The sequence below is a fragment of the Nematostella vectensis genome, chromosome 1 (assembly GCF_932526225.1).
Source record: "Nematostella vectensis chromosome 1, jaNemVect1.1, whole genome shotgun sequence".
NCBI classification, from domain to species: domain Eukaryota; kingdom Metazoa; phylum Cnidaria; class Anthozoa; order Actiniaria; family Edwardsiidae; genus Nematostella; species Nematostella vectensis.
Window position 1 is genome coordinate 6968609 of NC_064034.1, and position 27207 is coordinate 6995815.

General features: G+C 41.9%; 2 protein-coding genes and 1 long non-coding RNA gene across 7 annotated transcripts in view; 1 reads left to right on the forward strand and 2 right to left on the reverse strand.

The window, feature by feature from the left end:
- Positions 1 to 963: 963 nt before the first annotated feature.
- On the reverse strand, positions 964 to 13704 carry LOC5519088. Of its 2 annotated transcripts, none has more exons than XM_048733339.1 (20): positions 13562 to 13704; positions 12297 to 12386; positions 11822 to 12187; positions 11080 to 11701; positions 10830 to 10872; positions 10585 to 10747; positions 10142 to 10465; positions 9840 to 10026; positions 9532 to 9721; positions 9147 to 9356; positions 8761 to 8917; positions 8635 to 8693; positions 8452 to 8553; positions 8154 to 8279; positions 7801 to 7986; positions 4957 to 5066; positions 4733 to 4868; positions 4432 to 4574; positions 2277 to 3976; positions 964 to 1985 (listed from the first exon to the last, which is right to left on the reverse strand). In XM_048733339.1, the coding sequence occupies exons 1-20, from the start codon at positions 13608 to 13610 to the stop codon at positions 1897 to 1899; spliced, it is 5052 nt and encodes a 1683-aa protein (XP_048589296.1). In that variant the 5' UTR covers positions 13611 to 13704; the 3' UTR covers positions 964 to 1896. The 2 variants fall into 2 exon arrangements, with proteins under 2 accessions (XP_048589296.1, XP_048589276.1); XM_048733319.1 differs by having other exon boundaries at positions 10830 to 10941.
- Positions 13705 to 14960: 1256 nt separating this feature from the next.
- Positions 14961 to 16027, forward strand: LOC125573116. The gene is made up of 2 exons (XR_007313971.1): positions 14961 to 15058; positions 15150 to 16027. It is a non-coding gene; the product is annotated as an uncharacterized LOC125573116 (long non-coding RNA).
- LOC5519087 (phospholipid-transporting ATPase ABCA1-like) overlaps positions 15287 to 27207 on the reverse strand; it is a 32857-nt gene continuing 20936 nt past the window's right edge. For 3 of the 4 annotated variants that reach the window (XM_048733218.1, XM_032363934.2, XM_048733279.1), the window contains 21 exons: positions 26917 to 27045; positions 25364 to 25504; positions 24663 to 25019; positions 23912 to 24155; positions 23623 to 23728; positions 23371 to 23543; positions 23035 to 23212; positions 22716 to 22831; positions 22180 to 22327; positions 21676 to 21796; positions 21339 to 21468; positions 20990 to 21113; positions 20763 to 20831; positions 20035 to 20141; positions 19700 to 19841; positions 19100 to 19234; positions 18727 to 18830; positions 18257 to 18349; positions 17831 to 17936; positions 17419 to 17556; positions 15287 to 16746 (listed from right to left, as the gene is read on the reverse strand). In XM_048733218.1, the coding sequence (XP_048589175.1) occupies positions 16597 to 16746; positions 17419 to 17556; positions 17831 to 17936; positions 18257 to 18349; positions 18727 to 18830; positions 19100 to 19234; positions 19700 to 19841; positions 20035 to 20141; positions 20763 to 20831; positions 20990 to 21113; positions 21339 to 21468; positions 21676 to 21796; positions 22180 to 22327; positions 22716 to 22831; positions 23035 to 23212; positions 23371 to 23543; positions 23623 to 23728; positions 23912 to 24155; positions 24663 to 25019; positions 25364 to 25504; positions 26917 to 27045 (3011 nt within the window). In that variant the 3' untranslated portion in view covers positions 15287 to 16596. The remainder of the gene's footprint in view (positions 16747 to 17418; positions 17557 to 17830; positions 17937 to 18256; positions 18350 to 18726; positions 18831 to 19099; positions 19235 to 19699; positions 19842 to 20034; positions 20142 to 20762; positions 20832 to 20989; positions 21114 to 21338; positions 21469 to 21675; positions 21797 to 22179; positions 22328 to 22715; positions 22832 to 23034; positions 23213 to 23370; positions 23544 to 23622; positions 23729 to 23911; positions 24156 to 24662; positions 25020 to 25363; positions 25505 to 26916; positions 27046 to 27207) is intronic. The other variant, XM_048733255.1, reaches the window with a different exon arrangement.

Genomic DNA, 27207 nt, shown 5'->3' on the forward strand with positions numbered 1-27207 from the left:
GTAGGAGTTTTTTATTAATACTTCAAAATGGCGCTTTTTACCGTATGAATAGTGGCAAAATAATGTCTTTCAGTGCGATCTCTTAAAATGTAATTTGTTTTGAACATTAGCTACTATGGGTTTTGTTTAGGAGATCGGATTTTGGCAGCTAGACAAACAGAACTTGATTTTCTAAAGACTATAGGCACTCTTTTTGAAAACTAAAGGGTTGGGATTTTTCCTCGCGCGATCAGTAAAAACGCGTCAAACCTACGCCCCTCTGTTGAGAAAACGAGTTCGGTACCCCCATTTTTAAAATTACATTTTGTAAAAGCCCTTAACCTCAATATTTTTTGTGCGAAGTTTTAAAAAATTCTGGGTTGTAGAACTATTTCAAGGAAATTACCTTAACAAGCAAAAAGTTCGACGTTTATTGTCGAACCTCTACCGAACCAGAACGCTGCAACTCTGGCACGCCGATTAATCTAGGCCTAAACGATAAAACATTGGCGTTCAACGCAAATGTTTGATGAAAATGTTTTGATCTCGTTCAAACATCTGTACGTGTTGTGGAAGCCAATTGAGTACCATGTTTTTGGGTGGCTAAACGTACAAACACTTACGTCAAACGCAATGTTTGACAAACATTTTTGCGTGTTTAGCCAGGCCTTACTTCTTTACCGCGGTATGGACTCTTACAATCTTACCAAACCCAGTTTTACAGCGATATTTGGTATTTGGTTTTACAACGATATTTCGAGTCCCCGTTATAGTAAAACAAGCGAAATTATATCGATTTTTAGTCATCGGTGCCTATAGATCCGACGCGCGCGTGAATATCCAATCAGAAAACAGCAAAAAGAAGCCAGCTAAGTGCAATCTAAATGTCCCACATAAGTCCCACTGTGTAGAATAGTCATGAAAATATTGCTTTAACAAAACGTTATTAAAGTATTGCTATAGATATAAAAACAAGTCATGAAAGAAATTCTATTGGATATAATATAAAAGCCATGACATGCTATGAGATATAATATACAAGCCATGAAAGTATTGCCATCAAATATAATTGTGCTATTTGATTTAATAAACAAGTCGTGAAAGTAATTGCTACCAGATATCATTAACATGATAAAAGGAAATAACGGCGAAACGAGACGAAAAAAAACTTACATATTAAGTTCTTTCTGGGTTACTTATCCAAAAGTGTTCTGGTATATAAAAATGTATAAAAATGTCGATACAAATAGTAGAAAAAAAAATCCATAAGAAAATACACGCTACACTTAAAATGTTTAACAATCTATACATTATCACTAGAATACCTTATATAGCGGATACTCGCATTTACCGGACAATATTCCGAGGTTATATTATAACCCTTGTAATTACCCAGCATTTAACGCAAATCCTTTAATTATTGCAGTATACAATACAATACTAACTACTTACTAACCGAGAGTGAGGTCATGCCGGTAAATATCAAACTAAGGCTTTGGCGTATCGACGGAGGCTTTGCGAGGTTATTTGTAAGAACAATGATGATCGCACATTTCTCTGACATCATTAGAAATTTGACGAGTCCCATGCATTTGTCGAAATCAGAACTGCCATTTGGCATTTCCATTTGCATTGTGCACCTACACAAGATTTTGAAACAGGTGTATATGACATGTATTTACTTATCTTCAAAGAAGCATTATCTTTATACAAAACACTGGTGAGTCATCTTTGATGCCATTGTCAGCATTGGGCTTCCTTTACAACATGTACACGTAGTTCATCTATGATGCAACTGGGTTTTCATTATACGTGACTAATCTATGATGTCACTGGGCTTCCAATACAAGTGGCTAATTTATGTTGTCATATGGCTTCCATTACACGTGGCTAATCTATAATGTCATTGGGATTCCATTACACGTGGCTAATATCTGATGCAATCGGCTTCCATGACATATGTGTCGACAGGGGGCGACAACTTCGTCCATGCTTTGAGCAGTGATCTGTTGGGCAAACAAATGAGGATATGGGATAAGCACAGTAAAAGTGCGACACTGATGCTAGAGCATCATCATAAGGGGAGGGGGGTCATTTCAGGAGCAGCAGCAAAGTAGTAATGTAAGAATAGAAGTCAAATAAGTGACAATAGAATTAGTGATAAATGAAAACCTTTATTCACCAATACTATGAACAAACCAGTTACTATCATGACAAAACCAAACTCATAAGCTGCTCCTTGTACTGACTACCTTACATTAAACACGAACGTATAATATATTTAAAACAGAACATACCTTCCACATTCTCGTACACCTCGTGACCACACGAGCGGCAGTGATGGACGCCTGGACGCCTAGTGTACTGTGTACAATCTGAGTTGAGACGGACGAAATGCCAATACCCCTCCTTATTTACGTCGTAAGGCTGGACCATGGGATAATCGCACAAAAAGTCGTGCGATAGACTCATGCGTGGATCTGAATGATAGATGTTGTGATATCTTTGCTGATAGCATTCGCTTGATGTATGATCACCGCTCATATCTTGGAATACTCTCTCTTCAGATCTCCCTGGTATGTAGTGGTCTCCACTTGATGCCATATGGGTAAATGGCCTAGCGTGCTGATAACTGCCTTGGTGTTGACCTCTTCCATAAAGAGGCTGATGATGGCGGGGACTATTACTACAAAGTACATCTGTCACATCAGGAGGCCTGTATGATAACTGGGGAGCAGGTCTGGAGCAGGATGATGGACGTCTGGTTGGTAGTGGGGGAGGAGGTGTGGCTGTCATTCCGGGCCGGTCTGAAGGACGTATGTGTAATGATGGGGGAGGAAGTCTGGATGGAGGAGACACCCGACGCTCAGCAGGAACCGGTGTAGGAGTTCGACGTTCAGCAGGGAATGGAGGAGACACTCGACGCTCAGCAGGGTCCGGTGGAGGCATTTGACATTCATCAGGGAATAGAGGAGACACTCGACGCTCACCAGGGTCCGGTGTAGGAGTTCGACGTTCAGCAGGGAATGGAGGAGACACTCGACGCTTAGCAGGGTCCAGTGGAGGAATTCGACGTTCAGCAGGGAATGGAGAAGATATTTGACGCTCACCAGGGTCCGGTGCAGGAGTTCGACGTTCAGCAGGGAATGGAGGAGGCACTCGACGCTCAGCAGGGTCCGGTGCAGGAGTTCGACGTTCAGCAGGGAATGGAGGAGGCACTCGACGCTCAGCAGGGTCCGGTGGAGGAATTCGATGTTCAGCAGGGAATGGAGGAGACACTCGACGCTCAGTTGGGTTTGATTCAGGCATTTGACGCTTGGCAGGGATTGGTCGAGACACTTGATGTATAATACATGTAGCCAGGCTTGGCTGGGTTATATTTTCGTACAGTAAATCTTGACATTTGCGCACATATTGATGATCGGGCAACATTGCAGTATATTCACAAACTGGCTCGTATAGGTTGCTGCCAATTCCACAAAGAGTTTCATCATCTCCTGAGCCTTCATCAGATTCGTTACCATCTTTTTCGTAAATAAATGAGCAACCATAAAAATCTCCTTGTAGGTCTCTTTGTGGTTGTAATAGCATTCTCTTAGTGTCCAACAACCCATGAATGGGTGGTCTTGGGGGTAGTGGTGGTGGGTTTCCTTTCAGGGTGAGTAGTGAATTTTTGAAATCCTGTTTGGGCGATCTTGACGATGCTGGCAATCCATCAACTTGTATTTCTTGACTTGGAAATTCTTCATACACGTTCTCTGTAATATACTCATACGTTTCTTCTTCTGTCGTTTCACGCAGAAGTCCCAGCTGGTAGTCGTAGCAGTGAGGAGCGTAAAGACTATCTGTGACGGTTTTACGTATTTCTGCGTGGTTGAGATGTTTTTCCTCGGGAAGAACGTGCGGAGCATTCTCGGGTTGGGTGACACCAAAATCAACATTAACGTCGTTGTGAATCTTCTTCCAATGCTTTAGCATCCAGGAATCAAATGGCTTTCTAAAAAAAAATAATACAATATATAAAAAAGACCGTGGCGAGAGTGCGGTGACATCCCCATTTATGAAATAAATAAACCATTTATGAATTATATTTCTCCAGGTATCTTTATCCTAGAGAAACTAATCGGCACTGCAGCAGGGTTTAGGTTAGTAATGCGTAACGATAGCTTTACTTACCCACATGCAACGATAGCTTTACATAACCATGTGTAACGATAGGTTTACATACCCACGTGTAACGATAGCTTTACATACCCACGTGTAACGATAGCTTTACATACCCACGTGTAACGATAGCTTTACATACCCACGTGTAACGATAGCTTTACATTACCACGTGTAACGATAACTTCACATACCCACATGCAACAATAGCTTCACATACCCACATGCAACGATAGCTTCACATACCCACATGCAACGATAGCTTTATACGTTACATGCTTTACTCACCTGCTCGTTAGGGTGTCGACCAGGAGCAGGAAGGTTGGTCTTTCACGTGGATAATGCAGAAGACACTGTTTGAGTGTGATGTACAACCAGCATGGCATACTCTGCGGTTGAACTGGATAATTCCCCTCAAACGATGACTTGGTCTGAACACACACACAAAAATAATCAAGGAGTGAAAATTGGATCAGTGATAGCTGTATTATAGTAAAATTTGCATGACTTTGACCAGGCATAGCTGGAAATTGGGAAACTAAAATGGGGGTTGCAGGAATCGGTTCCTTCTAAAGCAGACACTTATTACCTGGTCATCCATGGCCGCGGCTGCCGATGCCTCTAGTTCGTCTAGCGTATTGAACATCTCAAAGGCAACCTTTCCGAAGGAGTACACATCAGCCGCTTGTGAATAGTAATTATCGTTTTTCACCTCTGGCGCGCTCCTGTTCACATAAATTCATTAATTTCCTAATGATATTTCATAAATATAAATAGAAGTGTAGTCTAGTAGTTTATATTTTCATCACATACCATGCCGAATCATCAATGGGCATAGGTTTCACAACAAACCCGTCCGCGCTTGTTTTCATGTAGGAGGTGACAATAATTTCCTCTATTCGCCCAAAGCGCGTTAGTTTCACCTGAAAAAAAAATGTGAAAATCTATACAATTCTTACACAGATACTGCCAGAATAACTGTAGTGCTGTAGAGAATGTGTACAGTAAATGTACAACAACAACAAAAACAACAACTACAGCAATAATAATATAGTTTTTTAAAGCCTTTTGCAGTGTGACTGAATTACAGGTTATGTGCGCAACTAAAGGAATTCTAATTAAGTAGTTGAGACTTCCTTCCAGACCTAAGACACATGCTGTGTTTTAATCAATAATTCTGTTATGGGGGTCCGGGGGTCGTTTCTCAAAACTCCCGGTAATATCCGGGCCCGTTAGGGTACCGGGAGAGTTTTCGGGATACTTTTCCGGGCGAGGAAGAGCGTTTCTCAAAGCTAGCGGTAGCGTCCCGGTTGTTTACGGATTCCCGATAAAGTTGTTTATACTTTTTAGGCGCACGGTGACAGCTAAATGTCAAATCATTTGACAGAAAAGAAACCTGATTGGCTGGTAGGGAATCCCATAAAATGATGTTAGCCGTGATTGGCCCACTTCTTTCCGGGCAGTGATATGGTTTTCTCAAGTGATGAAAATTCACTACAACTCGACACAACTTGAAAATGGCGAGATATAATCGGAAAAAAGCACCAAATTGATTAGTTCAACTTGGCCAATTCGAGATGAATGGTTGATCTATAAACTCAGCTGCCAAATATTAAGGAAAAACATCGTTTTGGGTATCAAATATCGTATTTAAAGTAATCCCCGGGAAGTTAACGGGAGCTCTTGAGCTCCCGTAAGTTACCGGGCGAGTTACCGGGATTTTTTCCGGGCCCGAAAATAACGGGCGTTTTGAGAAACATCCGTAAAGTTTATCGGGGGCTCACCGGGTGACTTTCCGGGTTTATCGGGACTTTTGAGAAACGACCCCCAGGCCCGACAATAACGGGCGTTTTGAGAAACACCCGTAAAGTTTATCGGGGGCTTACCGGGTGACTTTCCGGGTTTATCGGGACTTTTGAGAAACGACCCCCAGGGCATAAACCTGCGGTATAAAAAGCGCGCACCTGGTCCAAGTCGTCATTCCCACTAGACTTAGTCGAGAGCAGAGCTCCATTAAAAGAAGCAAAAGAGATATGATCAAGTTCGAAATAATGTCTTAAACATCAATAGTGCGAAGACAACTATATTTTCTCTGATGACTGGACAAATAAGAAATAGGGAATGGAGCGATTTTGAATTAAATAAGTTTTCAGGTTTCGTTTTTTTTAACGCGCGCGCTGAAAAATAGCGTCATTTCAAACGAGAGCGCGCTGTTTTTGAATTAAATTTTCAATCACAAATTTTGTCGTTATTGCCGTAGAAAACTGCCCCCAAGAAGCTCGCCGTTATTGCCTTGTTTATACAGAACATTATTTTCAACTTCGAAATTATCAAAGTTAATCTACGGCTCTGCTTTTTCCACTTGACGTGGACTAGCGAGAATGACGACTTGGACCAGGGGGTCGTTTCTCAAAAGTCCCGATAAACCCGAAAACCCGGAAAGTAACCCGGTAAGCCCCCGATAAACTTTACGGGTGTTTCTCAAAGCGCCCGCTATTTTCGGGCCCGGAAAAAATACCGGTAACTCGCCCGGTAACTTTTGGGAGCTCACGAGCTTCCGTTAACTTACCGGGAATTACTTTTAATGCAAAAATTGATACCCCAAATTTCCTTAATATTTTCATAGATCAACTATTCATCTAGAATTGGCCAAGTTGAACTATCCAATTTGGTGCTTTCTTTCCGATTAAATCTCGCCATTTTCAAGTTGTGTCGAGTTGTAGTGAATTTTCATCACTTGAGGAAACCATATCACTGCCCGGAAAGAAGTGCGCCAATCACGGCTAACATCAATTTATGGGATCCCCTACCAGCCAATCAAGTTTCTTTTCTGTCAAATGATTTGACATTTAGCTGTCACCGTGCGCCTAAAAAAATGTAAACAACTTTGCGAAAGATATTGGAAGTTTGCTACAAAATGAGACTTTATCTACTTGTTCTTTGTCTTTTTTTCGAAAAGTGCCGATGCCACAGCAGTGTTTGGGGTACAAATCTACGATTTTTACTGATATACAATAATTATTTAGCCAATTTATTCATTAAATCTGAAAATTATAATTTGCTTATCGGGAACCCGTAAACAACAGGCACCTTACCGCAAGCTTTGAGAAACGCTCTTCCTCGCGCGGAAAAGTATCCCGAAAACTCTCCCGGTACCCTAACGGGCCCGGATATTACCGGGAGTTTTGAGAAACGACCCCCAGGTCCGCGCCTTTTATACCGTGGGTCCTTGTTTAATATCGTTAACGAATTTCTTACACTTATCCACACGTCTATCTTCTAAAGTCATGATGTTGGCTCGTGCTAGGGCGTTACAATACATCATTTCAGGCCAAATGATACCTAAGGCCCTCTTTTGAATGTTCTCACATTGATTGTTAAGATATTTGGGTAAACCAGCGAAAACAACTCAGGCATATTCAATCGACGCTCAACACAATATCGGCAGGTGGAACATTACATTTTTTCAGTTGTCGAAGGGCGAAAAGCCGCCTGTTGGCTTTCTTCACCAAGTAGTCGCAATGTGCAGCCCATGATAGGTCATGTGAAAGGCCATGTGATAAGTGCACTCCGAGCAACTTAAAGGTGTGAGCCTATTCGATAAGTGAGCCTCCGATTGCAATGGGTAATCTATATAACCATTAGCAAGCGATGTACCTTGAGAGGCGCTTGCTGCGCCACCATGATGTTATCTGGTCTTAGGCTGCAGTGGACAATGTCGCTCTGGTGTATGTACTGAATCACCATGGCAATTTGCGCAAGCGCGCTCACTAAGTCAAAAGGTGAACATTTGCCGTCCCTCACATGGCGTAGTAAATCCCCATCTCTGAAGTACTCGGTTATCTGGTGAAATAGATACTCGAGTGAGTCAAATTACTTTGTAGTTTGCTGCTTTCTTCGAACGCACAGTGATAAAATCTGTGATGTAATCAATAATGGTTTGACCCTACTACTTTAGGTTTCAATAGTTTTTTTCAGAAACACTATTTTGAAATACTAATATGTCTTACCACTTCAAAATCACTTCCTAGAGGAGATATTGACTTAATTTCAGCAAGGTTTTCATGGCGGAGCGGCCGTAAGCTCCTAAGACATTCTAACTTGTCTTTATTCACGACTTCCCTGTTCACGATCTCCTGTAAAGGTGAATTGCATGAGAGTTATACATCATTTCTAAAATCATGCGCATGTCTTATGAAACGCGTCTACCCTTTAGAGTCGACGTCCGAACTCTTGAAATCTACCGCGCGAAATTCTACCCTTAACCTGTACCACCTCGGAGGGAGACAGGAGGAATTCTACCCTTACCCCGTGCCACCTGGACTTCGTCAGAGAGTCAGGAGAAGGCGGTTCAAAGACATCTGGAAATGTTGGCTCATTTTCATCGACTGGAGTCGAGGAGGAAGAGTTCTGAAAAGAAGAATGTAATCAAAATTATACATTAGAAACAATTTTCATTTTTCTTGCGTACGATGAACATTATATACTTACACAAATGGGAATCAGCTGCTTTCTTAAAGGTGGAGGACTTTCAGGGGCGTGATCTTCGCCTGCGTCAAGAAAATGGGTTATGGGCTGACTTGTAATAATTGTGACGTGCATTTGTTTTAATCTTACCTGATGATCTTATATAACTTTGGTAAGCTTCCAATTCATTCTCCACTTCCTCGGCAGTGGGTCTCTCGCGGCTGTCAAATTCTGTACACCGCTCGATAAGGGCAGCTATTTGCTTGGGAATGCAGGCCTCTGACAAAAGCTTTCCTCCTTTTAAGACCTACGGGACGAAGACACTGAATGTGTCACGTTTACTACGAGTAATAATGCTTACTTAGACGCGCAACATTATTATAGCTGCATTACTTGGCATAAGAAAACACCGGAAAAGTTTTCAATGTATGATTACACATTATGATCTAAGACCACTCAGTAAAAATCTTTCTAGAAACTTGGGCAGTCCCTATCCCTAAGAGAATAGAAAGAGGGGCATTCGATCAGTTACTTACATATTGTCTGACTTGTTCGTCCGTATCGCAGCCCCTTCCATTACCGCGACTGTACGGGGTCACCCCTAGGGTAAACACCTGGTACATCAGTACGCCATAGCTCCACATGTCTGACGCGCATGAGAAGCGCCCATCTAATAAACTTTCGGGGGCGTCATGTCGCACTTGAGTGGATTTATTAGAGACGTACTCCGGCGTTGTACCTTCACCCTAGAACACAGTTGGACCAATCACAAATTACCCTAGAACGTAATTGGACTAAACACAAATCACCTTAGAACACAATTGGACCAATCACAAATCACCCTAGAACACTATTGGACCAATCACAAATCAGCACGGATTTGGATGTGCTAATATATGTTTTTCTATTTTTTCAAAATACCTGACTCTTCAATTCCCGGACTGTGCCAAGACCCGACAGCATGCAAACGTTATCCTCCCCGACCATTACATTAGAGGGGCATATGGACCGGTGGACCAGTCCGAGCTGATGTAGGAACTTCACTGCTCTCAGTACGTCCAGACACATGCCGGTCAATATGGACTGGGGCAGCATGGGAAGCAAATCACGCCTAGGACAAGTAAAAGTTTATAATTATCCAGCACACGCATAGAAACCAACACTTCGAGATGTTTAAGAAAGATAAAAGATTAAATTCCCGAGTACAGCACCAAACATTGTAGTAATACCTAGAGTTTTCCAGATAGCTAAGAAGGTCCCCCTCCGGCAACCTCTCCAAAATCACGTGATAGGGCAGTTGTTCCGTGTCGTACGCGAAGACCCGCGGGATGTTCGGGTGAAGCATGGTTGAAGAGTTCAGCCGGTACATTGCATAAACCTCATCGCGCATGCGCTTGTAATTTACACCGTCGAGATCTTTGATAAATAGACGCCAATATCAATGAATTTGACCGACTACATTAAACTAAAAAAACAAGTATAGAAAATTGAGAATAGCTTGGTTGATGTGCTGTTGTTATGTGTTTCTTACCCGAGGAAGCATGGCAGAGCTTGATGATGACTGGCTTGTCTCGAAATGTCGCGCTGAAAACTGTGATAGCGCCATCTCTTCTAAGGATCTCATAATTCCCTGGAGGGACAAACTTGCGGTACTGCCACATTAGATAATCAACATCGTCCTCTGAGCTGACGTTGTTGATGTGAGGCCCGACCAAGCATCGGCTTAATTGGTCAGGAGAAAACAACACTCTTTTGCAGCACCTTGTGATCGCAATCTTCACGCCTTCGCATTTCTCCATATCTTTGCTATTTTTGTAGAAATTGGCAAGACACGCGCTTGCTTGTGAACGAGCGGCTTAGGAAAAAAGAACACTTATAAGATGGATATTTGGTGAGTACAATGTCAATTCATCAAAACATTTACTGAAATCCCTTTTAGTCTTTGTTTAAATGCTTGTACGTGGATGTGCTTACTAATATCTTTGTTGTAGAAAGCAATGTCGAGAAGCACGCTGCCAAAGATGAGCCCGTTTTGCCACTCAATCTCCCTTCTAGCAAGTCTCTTTTTTTCGCCATATGCAACATATTCGTCTATCAAGCTTTTCAATACCGACATTATCTTCGGTTTTCTGTAGACCTGAAAAGGCAAAAATAATGAACAGATAACGATAAATCATGGGATTTTCTGCAGCTGTCAAAGTCAGTTTAATTGCAATTACCTTTAACTGTAAAACAAAGACCACCAAATGAAGCTCAAACCAGCTGTTGAACAAGAGCTTGAACTGTTTTGTTCGATTTTCACTCAGAGTATCATCTTTGGCTTCATGTGCCCTTAAAATCAATAACTCCATTTACATAATTGAGCCCTTCTCTGGTGCAATTAAGGTTCGCATGGGAATCTACTTGCAAGTGCTGAACTAACTACTATGGTTGGTAGACTTGGTTTTGGTTCTGGCTTAGTAAACTTACCACTCTAATATTTCGACGAGATTTCGCTTTATCCCACCGTCTCGTTTTTTCCTTTTAGGATCAGGATACGTTCTTTCAGCTACCTCTATGATGAACTCCATTGCGTGCCGCAGATCATTGTGCTTCTGGTATCGATGATTTTTCAACATTTCCAAAAGTTTATCACGAAGCTTGCTAATCTCAGCGTCCAAAGGCGTCAAATTTCCCAGTGTGCGATCTACAAACAGAAGCGCAAGGACCCTACTGTACACCCCCAGTCTAAGTTCTTGCATGGAAAGCGATTCCTTATCAAACAAGCCCCCGCCTTCCCGCAGGATCGACCCTCTAAGAGCTTGTTCAACCGAGAAAAGTCCTTTAAAGTCGTCAGCCTTTCTTGACAATTCTTCCAATAGCAGATTCAGTGTATGTCGTGTCGCGGTTTCTCCGATGTCATTACATGCGAGTGTAGTCAGCGTATTATAAATGTCCTTGCTTTTAATTGCTCTGTGTTCTTTTTCCAATGTAAGGAGGATCTGGAATAGAACATTTTCCAAGCGCTGTCGCTCCATTTCATCTGCTGCTGACAGCGCACGGAGGAAGCCATCTGGATTCTTGAAAAGATGGTCTGCGGTCCAGACCGAGTCTGTATATCAAAATGCTAGTCAGTAAAGACAAAGATCATGGAAAAATATGTTTTGCACATAGGTGGCCTGTGTGAATCTCTATCTTTTCATTCCTGTTTCCTGGTCATCACCAAACTTACCTGTACTAAAGCCTCTGTTAACAATGGAATGCGAAAGAGCTCGCGGACGATAACTGACTTTCCTGACTGGCCGCATTTCAACGTTTTCAACACATTTGCTTCTTGATCGCATCTCATAGTACGGTGGTTCCTGCTCGGTAAAATTGTCCTTTGTGTCGGTTGCATTATTGTCCTCAGCACTGTCAGCCACTACAGGTCCCGAGTCAACAGCTTCGCTGCCACCAAGTCCTGGCCGCGCGTCATGTACGTCTGTCGTCTTGTTTGCAGTTTCGTCATCAAGGCCTGGCTGCATTACAGTGTCGTCATCAAGGCTTGGCTGCTCTTCACCTGGCTTATCTGTATTCATCGCACCAACATCCTGCAGATCTGCAATTTTGTAAAAGATATTTTAACAGCTTTTAATATCGTTTATCATAGTTTATTTTAATAAAAGCAATAATTACTAAATTACGATTGAGCTCTTGTTTTCTTTTACCTGTCTTTCTATCTGTGATAGCTCCATTGTCACCAACGATTACACTTTGAGCGTGGCTAATATAGATATTGAATGGTTTCCGGTCACAACCTGAAAATGGACTTGAATAAGTTTTCCGTGGTCATCAAAATGCAACAACACAAGGGCTCCCTACTGCTTATCTTTCCCAACACATGCTTTCAAATATCTGTTATTTGAATTCTAAAACAGAAGCATAACGTGCAAATGTCGACAAATGGCCACGTCTAGCCAGGCGCCAGAAGTGCTAGAAGGCACATTCCGCAACATTTAGCCCCCCCGGTTTGAGACTCTCCATAAAAGTAGACGGAGTTGATCGTCATATATATAAAATTCTATCAAATGCTATCACTTAGGAGGATGGTCAACAATAATTCCGATTCTGTTATCCTTGGCTAGTGCTTGGCTAGTGCCTGGGTAGACATGGCATTTGCTTCCGGCTCGGTCATGGTAATCTCTATGCATGCAATCCACTACGCATAAGCTAATAATCCGGCGTAAAAAAAAAACACGAATAACAGATAATTCAAAAAGTAAAAATTACCCTAACTTGCACTTCATTTGAGTATTTTTTTGTCTATTCTTATGCACACAAAAACATGGCATTTGCTTCCGGCTCGGTCATGGTAAACTCTATGCATGCAATCTACTACGCATAAGCTAATAATCCGGCGTAAAAAAAAAACACGAATAACAGATAATTCAAAAAGTAAAAATTACCCTAACTTGCACTTCATTTGAGTATTTTTTTGTCTATTCTTATGCACACAAAAACATGGCATTTGGTTCCGGCTCGGTCATGGTAAACTCTATGAATGCAATCTACTACGCATAAGCTAATAATCCGGCGTAAAAAAAAACACGAATAACAGATAATTCAAAAAGTAAAAATTACCCTAACTTGCACTTCATTTGAGTATTTTTTTGTCTATTCTTATGCACACAAAAACATGGATTGCTAGAAGATTGAAGCTGCTTGTAACACAAATTTATATTCGTCGCTATTTTGTGATATTGCGTCAAATGCATACTAATAACCTTCTAGGGTCTGCACACCATCAACATGGTGTGGAGCATCTAATGCTCTTTTGCTCAAATACCATAATAACCTTAACATGATGTAGAGGTATTCGCTCGCTTGATCTTCGTTTGCATGCAAATACCGTAATACCCTAAACATGCTGTACAGGTATTAATTCTGTTGCGTATTTAGTTCTTTATTCGGGTACCAGAGAGTCTTTTCTCACCTTGATCTTCCGAAGCTTTGCGCGCAGCGCCGTTATCCTCGTCTGGCATCTTTCTCTGCTTCTAAATCACTGAGCTGATTTGTTGTGTTGCGTAGTCTTACATGTTTGGCTCCCGGGACTTTTTCTGTTGACTAGAGGTATTTACTTCCGTATAACGCAAGGGACTTTGCGTTACACCATTACATTCGGACGACACCTTAACCGTATCGATGAAATGTTACCACTTTTTTCGTTTTAGCAGCTTTCAGCTGGGTCAAAGAACGGAATTGTCAGCTTTGATGACATAAGATGTACACCTCTTCGAGGTTTTGGTTTTTAGTTTTGTTAAATCACTGAGCTGATCTGTTGTGTTGCGCAGGAACGATAACAATTATACAAAGTTCTTGAGTTCATTTATTCATTTGTTGCAAAGACCAGATGACTACATAACAGAAATGGTGTTAATAAAAAAACTTAAGCACTTATCGCTTTTAAATAAATACCCATAAGTGTATAGAATTTTCTTAAATATAAGGCCTTCCGTTCTCTACATAAATTGCAAGTAATCTGAATTGGCGAGACTTGAAATGTGACGGCCAATACTTATTCGTGACAAGAGTTTTCTCATGCGAATCATAACAACAAAAGGGCTCTCTATTGCTTATCTTTCCCCACACATGCTTTCTTATGTCTGTTATTTGAATTCTAAAAGTCAGACAAACAGAAGCATAACGTTAATTCGAACTACTGCATTTTTAAAGATAAATCGGTTCAAATTAATCAATTTTAGAATGCAAATGGCCACGTCTAGCCAGGCGTCACATAGTGGGCACATTCCGCAACATTCAAATCCCCCGGGTTGAGACTCTCCATAAAAGTAGACAGGGTTGGTCGTCCTATATATAAAATTCTATCAAATGCTATCACTTAGGGGGATGGTCAACAATAATTCCGATTCTGTATTCTTGAGGGGGTTTCATACTAATGGATCATCATATCCCATAATAACCGGACTCAAAAGTCGTCACGATATGGATGTGCCCATAAATGTGCTTATAAAATTTATTGTTACGATTATTTATTTTTACAAAGAAGAAATGCTCTACAAGAAAATCTAGCCTAACCTATTTGGTATGACTTTGGCGCCTTTGATTGCTTGGCTAGTACCTGGGTAGACATGGCATTTGCTTCCGGCTCGGTCATTGTAAACTATGCATGCAATCTACTACGCATAAGCTAATAATCCGGCGTAAAAAACACGAATAACAGATAATTCAAAAAGTAAAAATCATCCTAACTTGCACTTCATTTGAGTATTTTTTTTGTCTATTCTTATGCACACAAAAACATGGATTGCTAGAAGATTGAAGCTGCTTGTAAAACAAATTTATATGCGTCGCTATTTTGTGATATTGCGTCAAATGTATACTAATAACCTTCTAGGTTATCACTGAACTGATTTGTTGTGTTGCGCAGTCTTACATGTTTGGCTCCCGGGACTTTTTCTGTTGACTAGAGGTATTTACTTCCGTATAACGTAAGGGACTTTGCGTTACACCATTACATTCAGACGACGCCGAATGAAATGTTACCACTTTTTTCGTTTCAGCAGCTTTCAGCTGGGTCAAAGAACGGAATTGTCAGCTTTGATGACATAAGATGTACACCTCTTCGAGGTTTTGTTTTTTAGTTTTGTTAAATCACTGAGCTGATTTGTTGTGTTGCGCAGAAACGATAACAATTATACAAAGTTCTTGAGTTCATTTATTCATTTGTTGCAAAGACCAGATGACTACATAACAAAAATGGTGGTAATAAAAAACACCTAAGCACTTATCGCTTTTAAATAAATACCGATAAGTATCCATATAAGGCCTCCCGTTCTCTACATGGATTGCAAGTAATCTGAATTGCCGAGACTAGAAATGTGACGGCAAATACTTATGCGTGACAAGAGTTTTCTCATGCGAATCATAACAACACAAGGGCTCTCTATTGCTTATCTTTCGCCACACATGCTTTCTTATGTCTGTCGTGTTTTCGGGGTTTTCGTGCCGGAAAAACTATCAAAGCCTACAAGTAGGCTATAATAAACACATAGAAAAAGTGAAGCGACGAAAACATAACACCGGAAGTCTTAACTAAAAATAGGCAAGGTCCTGGTGCAATAATCGAGCATAAATTATTAACCTGAAACAAGTCTTAACTGAACACTTCACGGAATCAGAGGGACAATACTTGCATTTAATGCTGATACTTACTAGGATATTCATGCAACATGTCATGCCGAGGGTTTAAAGAATCCCGTCTAATAACTTGAGCGACTACACCAAGACCAACGCGTCGAATCGAAAATGCACCGTTGTGTGCATATTGTTATACAATGTATATTATGTACAACCCTATTTTAGTAATATTGAACAATCGAAGATATAATACTTACAATACGCTGGGGCGCAGTTAGAAATAAAAATCGATTAAAACGTGCGAATGGGCAAGAGCTGTAGGAACGGAGTTTGTTGGGCTCGGTTCTGATACTTTTTTGCCTTAAAAGTGCTCGAGGTATTAGCTCAGGTACGCAACGTAACTTGACCGGGTTTTCTTATCAAACACGGAGAGCGCCTAGCACACATAGCATATATCAGCCAAATTAGAGGGAATTTCCTGGTTAAGTAACAGAACTGAGCCTAACAAACTCTGTTTCTACTGGCCTTGAATAGACAAAATTAAACCCGAATCCCGATAAAACCTACTCTTTCCCTCCTCCCAAACTCTGTCCTCCGTAACAACCCTCCCCCCCCCCCCCTCCCTCCGTCATAATCGGATTTTCTCATATAACCTCAATCTACTCTTCTCTCTTTCCTCCCTACTTAATTAAGATTATTTCGATGTTGCACCATGCGTGATGTGGGGTCTCGAAAACACACTTAAAGTGGTGCTTTAACGAGGTCACCAATGACGTCTTTAGAGGTCACCGACCACAAATAAGCATGCCATTTTCCTAACGGGATCAGGTGAGCTTCCCTGAAATCACATTAATAAGTTCATTGCTATAGTTAAACGTCGACAGCAGCAGTTTGATGGTCACCAGAGATCGCGTGACTGGAGCGGAAGGTCTCCATCTTTGTGTCGCCAGGCTGTGCTTGCTCATTGCACTGCTCGTCATCCAAACCGTCAGTCTGATCCTTGGCAAAGTTGATAAAAACCTACAACACAGGGCGTGAGATAATTGACAGGTGAAGCAGCATTCGTGAATGGTCTGCCCCGGGGCGGTGGCTCTATGACTAGGCGTGGGAAGGGGAGGGGAGTGGAATATGAACTTGTAACAAAAAAGAGAGCGTGGCGTTACCGTTTTGGCGTAACAACAGGTCAGCTCGAATGTGGCTTGCGTGACAAGCCTACCTGGTCGAGGGGGTTTGGCGTGTCAAGCCTACCTGTTCGAGGAGGTCTGGCGTGACAGGCCTAACTGGTCGAAAGTGGTGGCATAACAAGCCTACCTGGTCGTGGTTGATTGGCGTGACAAGCCCACCTGGTCGAATATGGTATGCGTGACAAGCCTACCTGGTCGAGGGTGGTGGCGTGACAGGCTTACCTGGTCGAGGTTGGTTGGCGTGACAAGCCCACCTGGTCGAATATGGTATGCGTGACAAGCCTACCTGGTCGAGGGGGTTTGGCGTGACAAGCCTACTTGGTCGAGGGTGTTTGGCGTGATAAGCCTACCTGGTCGAGGGTGCTGGCGTGACAAGCCCTTCTGGTCGAATATGGTATGCGTGACAAGCCTACCTGGTCGAGGAGGTTTGGCGTGACAAGCCTACCTGGTCGAGGGTGGTGGCGGGACAAGCCCATTTGTTTTAATGTGGTTTGCGTGACAAGCCTACCTGGTCTAGGGTGGTTTGTGTGACGGAGTAGTCTTCTATGTCGAACATCTTCCGGTTGGCCTCAAGGTGTCCGAATAGACGGGATACGGACAGCCCCTGGCAAGGGATCTGATACTCCACCATGTTATGGTGTTTGTCCTGTTTGCCAGAAAACAATATCATACAGTGAGTGAGCAGTTCGTTATTATACAATCAGTGGGGCAGTTCACCCGGCATCCAAAATAAATAGAACAATGTTACCTATATCTTCCCACTAAAATGACTTGGCATGACGCGAAAAGAAAAAAAAAATCGCGAAAAGTAGAAAAAGGTAGGGAACGTACACAAATGTCAAACCCCTTCCCCATGCTACGAGAGACTTCTTCATATCGACATCTGTATATTGTATGTTTTGTTTTCAGTAAAGACAAACCTTAAGAACAGCATTGGGGAAGCACTGGATGATGAACTGGCAGACTTGTTCGGTGTCGGGGTTAGAACCAGCCACTCTCAAGATTACCGTGTATCCATCGCCAAATCTGCAGGGGAATTCATAATAACATCAACAACAACAAATGAATAACAACAATAACACCCTCTCGAACACCTTCCAACAACAACACCCTCCATTACCATGTAGCCATCAGTAGTTTCATCAACAACAATACCCTCTTTAAAATAAACCAACTAAAAGGGAGCTAACTAAAAGGCCGATTATAAAAAAATACAACACAAACAAAGGTTGGAAACGAAATTGCGAAAAGAAGAACATTCACGACAATTGTAGAGGAAAGAAGCAAAAGCTTTCACAACAACTTATAGGAAAAGTAAAGATGATGCGGGGTACCAAATAACTTACTTGTTTTTGAGATGCTGTGGACTACCAAGGCACTTCATCTGTCCATTCACCATGATGGCAACTCTGTTACACAGCGCCTCGCACTCCTCCATACTATGAAACAGCAAATAAAATATTACACTAAGAGGAAACGAAAGCGGCGAAAAAGTATAACATACTGGTGATGATGGCAACCGGTATTCGCCACCCAAAATCCACCCAAACAAAACCGATAGGCGCTTAGCAAGTCTTGTTAAAGATGTACTTGCATTGCTGTCCCTCACCATATTTTATCATGGTACCCCACTCAATTCAATAATTGGCATGGTGACTCATCCTATTCTATATTTGGCATGGCACCCCATTCAATTCCATAATTGGCATGGTGCCTCATCCTATTCCATATTTGGCATGGTACCTTATCCTATTCTATATTTGGCACGGTACTCCATTCTATTCCATATAAGGTAAAGACTGAAACATCCCCGCACCTATGCGAAGTAAGGATAACGGTCCTTCCTTCCTTCATGATGCCGGTGATGATGTTCCACAGAAAGCGACGCGCCTTAGGGTCCATGCCAGTCGTAGGCTCATCCTAGACGGCGGTGAAACAAGCAGAAAGTAACATTAATAGAATGTGAGACAAGAATTACAAAATTCCTTCAGGGCAAATAACTACCTAATTTAGACTTTCGAGTGCGCAAGGAGCGCTTTAACACTTTCTGTTACCTTTCTACTTCCATATTAGGATTTTTGTTTCTACTAATAACTACTAAAGTGATATTCGTTTAAACTGGAGAAGTAGGTTTACCATGATGAGGATGGTTAGAATGGTTAGTCCTTTTTGAATAGACACAGGCTTACCATGAAAACAATGGCGGGGTTGCCGACTAGTGCGATGGCTGTAGACAGCTTCCTCTTATTTCCGCCGCTGTACTTCCCTGCGCATACGTCCTGATACTGGACAAGGTTCATCCTTTGAATCAAGCTGTTGACGACCTGCATGGAAAAGATATAATAAATATATAAAACAAAGCATTTTTTATAGCGCCATATCCATTATCTATGGCACTTGATATAATCTAGAAAAGTATAAAAAATATATAAATATGCTACAGGCAACAGCCCACTTTTGCAAATAAACCAGCAATACAAGATCCCAGCCACGTGACGTCTTTCACGTCATGGCCTTTCTCAAACCACGGCTCTCTCACGACCATAGTGTTCTTCCAGTCGCTATGCATTACCTAATAGAGCATTTGCTAAGAAGTGCATATATTAAAAGGCTTACTATGGGAATATAGCTATCAGTCACGTCCCTCAGCCGTGCATATAGTCAAAGGTGGCCTCTTGCTTTTAATGTATAGCGTTCAGGCACGCCCCTCAGCTAGATGCTCCCTACGTTGGGTATATAACGTTCAGGCACGCCCCACAGCCGTGCATAAATTCGAAGATGCTCCTTACCTTGGGTATATAACGTTCAGGCACGCCCCTCAGCCGTGCATATAGTCGAAGGTGGTCCTTAGCAGTTAGCAAATCATCAAGAGCGTCGAACTGAGGGCAGTAGCCCATACTTTGGTGTGCACCGTTGATGTCGCTAAGAATGCTTAAGAGGCAAAGAAAAGCATGTTTATGGACGCATATTAAAACTACCATCTGCAAATACCAAAACATTGAACATCTAGATTTCATAGAATTGCGTAGCATAAACACTATCGTTACCACGAGATTACCGAGATCGCTACTTAAATACATTCCAGCACACAATCCGTGTTCTAGAATAGTAGAATTCTACTGACCTGTGACCGTCCACGAATCCCTCACCAGACGTGACAGGGATATCACCCGTCAACATCTTGAACGTCGTCGTCTTGCCTGCACCGTTCACACCAAGAAGGCCAAAGCACTGAACCAGGGAAAGCAAATAGTGGTCAATATAAACGTTGTTTTTTTGCGTGCACCGTTAACACCTAGATGACAGAAACACTGAACCAGAAAAAGTATATGTTGGTCAGTAGGAATAGACGACATTATTATTATCCGGGCGAAATTCACACAGGAAACAAGGCAGGGGCGTAGCCATGATTTTTAACAGGAGAGGGCATTTTCAAGGGCATTTTCAAGGCATTGTCTCCTGTGTTTTAGATAATGTCTCAGTAATAAATTTACTATATTTTTGGCTGCTAGAAGGGGGGGGGGGGGGGGCTTGGCCAACGCCCCTGCAATGACAGGGAAAGCCAGAACCAGGGATAGAAAATGGTAGCTAGTATGAACCGGCGGCAATGTCATTACCACCTTCCATGTATGGTATACACAAGAGACAACAGTAGACAAGAGAACGTACATGGTGGTTAGTGTTAACGTCACCTCCTTGCCTAAACTGTTTACAACAAAGAGAAGGGAAACGCTAAACAAGGGAAAGAGAAGAGAAGAGTCAATATTGGCCCTCAGAGAGTGATTTGAGTGATCAGATAGATAAGTCTTTACATATAGGGATAGATAATAGAACGGGATAGATAGTACAAACCTCTCCCTTGGGGACTCCTACGCAAAGTCGATCAACAGCTACAATCCGCTTTCGACGCGACCTGTACACCTACAGGTTGAATGAGGAAGCGCATTATGATCAATACCCCCCAAGAACTCAGGCATCCAATCCATTACATTGAAAGGAATAAAAATGTCGCTAAAAGTGTATCATTTGTGAAGTTGCTTCTTGATGTTTGTTATTTATTTATTCATTTATATGTGTACCTTGGTCAGGTTCATAAGCCGAAGGGCGTCCGTGGCGTGGCCTAAACCACTGTTGACCCTCTGTCTTTCTCGTTGAACATCATCGTCTTCTTCTTCGACGGGTTTCAGAACAACCTTAACAGGCCTGGAAAATGAACACAATGTCAATTAAGTATCAAAACATCTACACACCTGGCTCAGCTCTACAGTTACTCTTCGGCAGCAATGGTGATGGCGATGACATTGATGATGACGATGGTGGCGGTGATGATGATGATGCCGATGATAGATGTTTATGATAATTATGATGATGGCGATGATGATAATGATAATGGTGATGATGACGTTAGATGAGTATAATATGCCTTACCTTAATTTGATGAAGAATCTGTACTCTATCAGCACCGTGAGAGTAAAGAAGACAAATCCCTCAATAATCATGGCAAAAATGTTACGGCCGGTGATATCCCAGCTGAAGGGGTCACGTGTTAAATTCACTCCTAAACACAAAATCATCAGCATTACTTACACAAGCATTTTTAAAACTAATTAAGGACAAGATATAAGAGCAATAACAACCTGGGTGGACAGGAAGTATGCCCCCATGAAAGCATACCCCTACCTCCCCTCCCATCATCCTTGTCAACAAACTTTCGAAAAAGCCCTATTGTTTAGCAGTAGTGAGATGGATAAGAGAAACGTTTTACCGAATCTCGAGAAGATGCCAAGGAACTGGTTCTTGGCGAGGTCGATAAGTCCCCTGCCGAGGCAGTAGTTAGGGAACACGAGGAAGACACTCTTTAACACGGTATTGATGTCAGTCAGTTCCTATAGAATACAACAGATAAGGCTCAGCAAAAACGCCACAAATGCCACCACCGAAAGGAGCCCTATGAAAGTCCGTTTTTCTTTTCCTTAAAAAAGGAAAACATTGAACATGTCGACTTGCTAAGTCTGAAGTAACGGTTCCCAAATTCGTTTCCAAATTCGTGTTGTTGTTGCAACTGCTGGACTGTCCCTGTTGCTAATGTTTCATAGCTAGCTCTGTTGTTGTTGTTGTTGTTGTTGTTGTTGTTGCTGCTGTTGCTGTTGCTGTTGTTGTTGTTGTTGCTGCTGTCGTCTTCGTCTTGAATTCGTTGCTATAGTTGCTGTTGCTACTGTTGTGAATCTTGGCTACCTCTAAAGCGGTCACATATGGAATCGTCACCCACCTTGTCATCTTCAAAGAGCTCGAGGATGAAGGTGGCGAGGGTGCAGTTGATGCCGACAAATAAGTTGATGCTAATGAGCACGATGTATGCAGTACTTGACACCGAGAAGAAGTGTGACGCAGGATACATGAGCGGAGTAATCGACCACCTGACACATTAAACACTTTAATGTAAAAGGGTACAACGTCATTTGTGCACTAAAAATAAAGAAGGCCAATCACGCCGCCATTTTGTGCTCCCGCTCAATGGCGAGTAAGCATCCATTTCCATCGGCTAATTCAAGCAAATAACCAAAATATTCTCAATCAAATATCGTCCATAACATATCAGACTTCATTCGTAGATTGTTATTTTGAAGTTTCCTTGCGAATAAACCGCTGTATTGTCAATGATAAAGAATAACAAGGAGGGGGTGATTGACATTATTTAACATTTAGGGAATTCATTCACATTTCTGTAATCACAGCGTGACTACTGATGCATTTCAAAATAGGCGACAAGATAGTGGGATAGGGATGAGGGGCACCGGTAAATACCCGTAAAGTAACAGTAGGCAGAAGGTTGGTGGAAAGTTCATAGCCGTCGTGTAGGACTCGTCGCCAAACGCCAAGAAGATGAACACGCACAACATCGCAGGTATGAAATAGTTACACTGAAAGATAACAACGGGGTCTAATTAACAAACAGAAAATATGAAATATGGTAAATAAGAGGCGCGTACACCAAGTGCGCAGGGTTAAGAAATCTTCAAATACTATGCCTTTTTCATATGATACGTAGCCGCTACGCAGGCTAGATACGTATGACTGCCCCCCCCCCCAATCCTGGGTACGCGTCTGAATAAGGTGCACTCACCATGTCCCATACATAGTTTGCCAGCCAATAGATGTACGGTTTGACCCCACTGACTAGGTGCAGATGCTTGGCCTTGCTCACTCGTTCGCTGACCAGGAACACTACAAAACTGGCGGGCACGAAGGACAGGGCGAACACCACACATATAGCGACCAGTACGTCCACGGCACGTTTGACACTGGATAAAGAGTAAGGTAAAAATATAGACTTTAATTATGAATGAGCATAACGGTTTCTATTGCCTTCGACTTTAAGAAATCATTCATAAACCTTCGTTGAATCGCAGAGGTGTCAATTCTGGTCTATTCATTCCTTGGTGTTGTTCATTTTACTTACAAGGTCTCGTCGTCGAGCTGTTCTTTGGTGTAGTTCATTGGATGGTTATACGCAGTGATGCCATATTGGCTGGGGTCTAGGCCCCTTGCCTTGGCCTTCGCGCGTAGGACTGTGTTGGATAGGGTGTTTAGGAAAGCGGGCAGGGCGTGGTACCCTTTGTTGTTATACCAGATCTACAAACAACGCAAAACGCTCGATTAGAAGCAAAGCGGGCATAAATATGGGGAAGCTATTATGATGACGCCATGTTACCTTGACGTTGCGAGGTGAGATTAGCCTTCGTATGGCTGGGTCACTAGAATTACGTACGTTGGCTGGAAGGTTGTTATAGTTGTCACCAAACGACAATCCGCCATACCTGAAACCAGCACATTGCCGTCAAATCACAAATAAACACTCCCGTACGATCATTATTTCAATTTTATTTATACTATCTATTTAACAGGAAATAGGTTTGAAAACCTTAATATATCTGCATACACAGCTTTGATGAATAAACAATTTTAACTGGTTTAAATTTTTAATGAATCAATCTTACTACCTTTTCTTGACAAACTTCATGTAAGTCTTAAGCAGGTAGTCACTGATGTTTCTGCCGCTCATCTTCTGGATGATGTTACCATCATATGATGTCCATGTAGGCGGAGGTGGACCCCCGGCGCCGGCAGGGCACACGTTCATCGCCTCTGAACAGTCACAGTCCGGTGAGGGGGTAGGCACGGGGGAGAGTGACGGTTGAAATGCGATGGGCTTTCGAGAACAGTTGTTTGACATGCACCAAGTTCCTACGAAATAGAGAGTCTTGATTTGTACAGGGGAAATAGATTACCTAAGTAAAAGGAAAATAGTTTTGATTGGTAGAGGGGAAAATAGCGAGTCTTGATTTGTACAGGGGGGAAATAGAGTGAGTTCATTGGTAGAGGAGGGATAGAGAGTCTTGATTTCTGCAGGGGGAAATCGAGTACATAAGTAGAAGGAGAAGAGTTTTGATTGGTAGAGTGGAAAATAGCGAGTCTTGATTAGTACAGGGTGAAAGAGTGTCTTGATGGAAAAAGGCAAACACAACCATTGCCAATACCTGAGTTAATACACCCCCAGAGAGGGCTAAAGTTAAAAGGTTAAACAAAACTCTGCCAAGTAATCGCGATCTAACCCTTCCATTATTTTTCTATATCTATTAAATTTCGCGAGACCAAAGTTCGCGGTCCTTATTTTTCGCGAGTCTATGGGTCACGGGAAGACAGGCCGAATTTCGAAGGCCGATATTTGGGTTTCTAGACTGTTATACGTACCTAAGCCCGGGTACTGCAAGAACGCATCACTCAGATTGCGTGCCAGGGGCTCCCCGGGGTCATCATTGGCATACAACACGTAGTTCTCATAAGGTTCCTCTTTCACGAACATGTGAGGGGTCAGCTCAAGGGCGGGCTTCTCATAGAAGGGTCGGATTTGGGCGACGATCATAGCCAAGCATACGAACACGGCGGGTAGTATAATCTGCGCGATGAACGCCTTGCGGTTACGACGGCAGTGATGAAAACGCTTCACGAGAAGCGCAAAAAACTGTCGGAGCAGCAGCGCAAGACCAGACTCTCTATCGTCAAACTCCAGGCTTCCATCCACGGAATCATTCTTGGAGTCACCTTGGGCTGGAGGTTGAAGGCATTTTACAGGGTGAGAAGAAAAAGTAAATGCTATAAAATCACATCAACTTAATAGCTTGGAATGTGTTAAAGGTGTAATTACATAAATTAAATGAATTAAATTAATTTGTCAAGCTTATCACCCTCGTAGGTACAACGAAAACGCACAACGAGATCCAGTCGAAGGAAAAGGAAGGCGTCTAAGGCAGCCGCCATATAACACATTATATGGCAGGACAAGTGCATGAGAAAATTATTGAAAGAAAAAAAGATCGTTAAGGATACAAAGATTAGAAAGTGATACATAGAGAATAATGGTATCTGTTTAGGTTGTGGGCCATGCCGCTGACCTTTCGCGATTCTCGTTTCGACTTTGGCGGGTTTGGTGACGTCCTGAAACTTGGAGTCTACGATACAGGGTGAAGGGACCAAAATAGAAGGAGATAGAGAAGGGGAGAAGGGCGAAGGCACGGAGAAATGCGAGTGGAGACCTAGCAGTGAGATAAAAGACACAAGCGTATAAAACAGGGCTTTGGGATGAATGACATAAGCGTATAAGGTGAGGACTTTAGAATAAAAGACACAAGCGTATAAGGACTGTACTTAATATTTCAACAAACCAGTTCATAAGACAGAACTTTAAGACAAAAGACACAAGCGTATAAAACAGGGCTTTGAGATAAAATTCATAAGCGTATAAGGTGAGGACTTTAGGATATAAGACACAAGCGTATAAGGACTGTACTTAATAATACAACAAACCAGTTCATAAGACAGAACTTTAAGACAAAAGACACAAGCGTATAAAACAGGGCTTTGAGATAAAAGTCATAAGCGTATAAGGTGAGGACTTTAGGATATAAGGCACAAGCGTATAAGGACTGTACTTAATAATACAACAAACCAGTTCATAAGACAGAACTTTAAGACAAAAGACACAAGCATATAAAACAAGGCTTTGAGATAAAAGTCATAAGCGTATAAGGTGAGGACTTTAGGATATAAGACACAAGCGTATAAGGACTGTACTTAATAATACAACAAACCAGTTCATAAGACAGAACTTTAAGACAAAAGACACAACCGTATAAAACAGGGCTTTGAGATAAAAGTCATAAGCGTATAAGGTGAGGACTTTAGGATATAAGACACAAGCGTATAAGGACTGTACTTAATAATACAACAAACCAGTTCATAAGACAGAACTTTAAGACAAAAGACACAAGCATATAAAACAGGGCTTTGAGATAAAAGTCATAAGCGTATAAGGTGAGGACTTTAGGATATAAGACACAAGCGTATAAGGACTGTACTTAATAATACAACAAACCAGTTCATAAGACAGAACTTTAAGACAAAAGACACAAGCGTATAAAACAGGGCTTTGAGATAAAAGTCATAAGCGTATAAGGTGAGGACTTTAGGATATAAGACACAAGCGTATAAGGACTTTACTTAATAATACAACAAACCAGTTCATAAGACAGAACTTTAAGACAAAAGACACAAGCGTATAAAACAGGGCTTTGAGATAAAAGCCATAAGCGTATAAGGTGAGGACACCAGTTTATAAGACAGGACTTAAAGATATAACACACAAGCGTAAGCACAGGACTTCAGAATAAAGGGCTAGGTTTATACGACAGTGCTTTAGTTAACGTATAAGTCACAAGTTTATAAGGACAGGGCTTTAAGATATAAGCCACAAAACAGGGCATATAGGAGTGGCCTACATGCCAGCGTGTTCTGAGACTTCAATCGTAAACAACAAAAAAAAAAACACCCAAAAAATAATCTAAAAACGTACGCAGTACGCAGATGCTATATAAAAAGTGTGAAGATTTGCCCAGTACTATTCAGGTATGTGGGTGCCTTAGTGATCTTTGATTGACGTTTCACTCACGATGTTCCACTTCCATGGCCTCAAGGAGCTCCGCCCTGTCTGAAGGGATGCGCGTGTGCACACGTGAGCGACGGAAAAGGTGGCGCCGGAAACTCGATCGGCGGACAGGAACCTCGGCAGCTACCTTATCTGAAAGGGTATAAATGGTATAATAATATACAAATGATATATTTGATATATAGCTTTTCACTGATTCTTTGTAGAAATAATACCCTGGAAATCGACATCTAAATCGACAGTTTATCAACTACACTATTATCTTTTAAAAGAATGACCTTCAAACAAATAAAT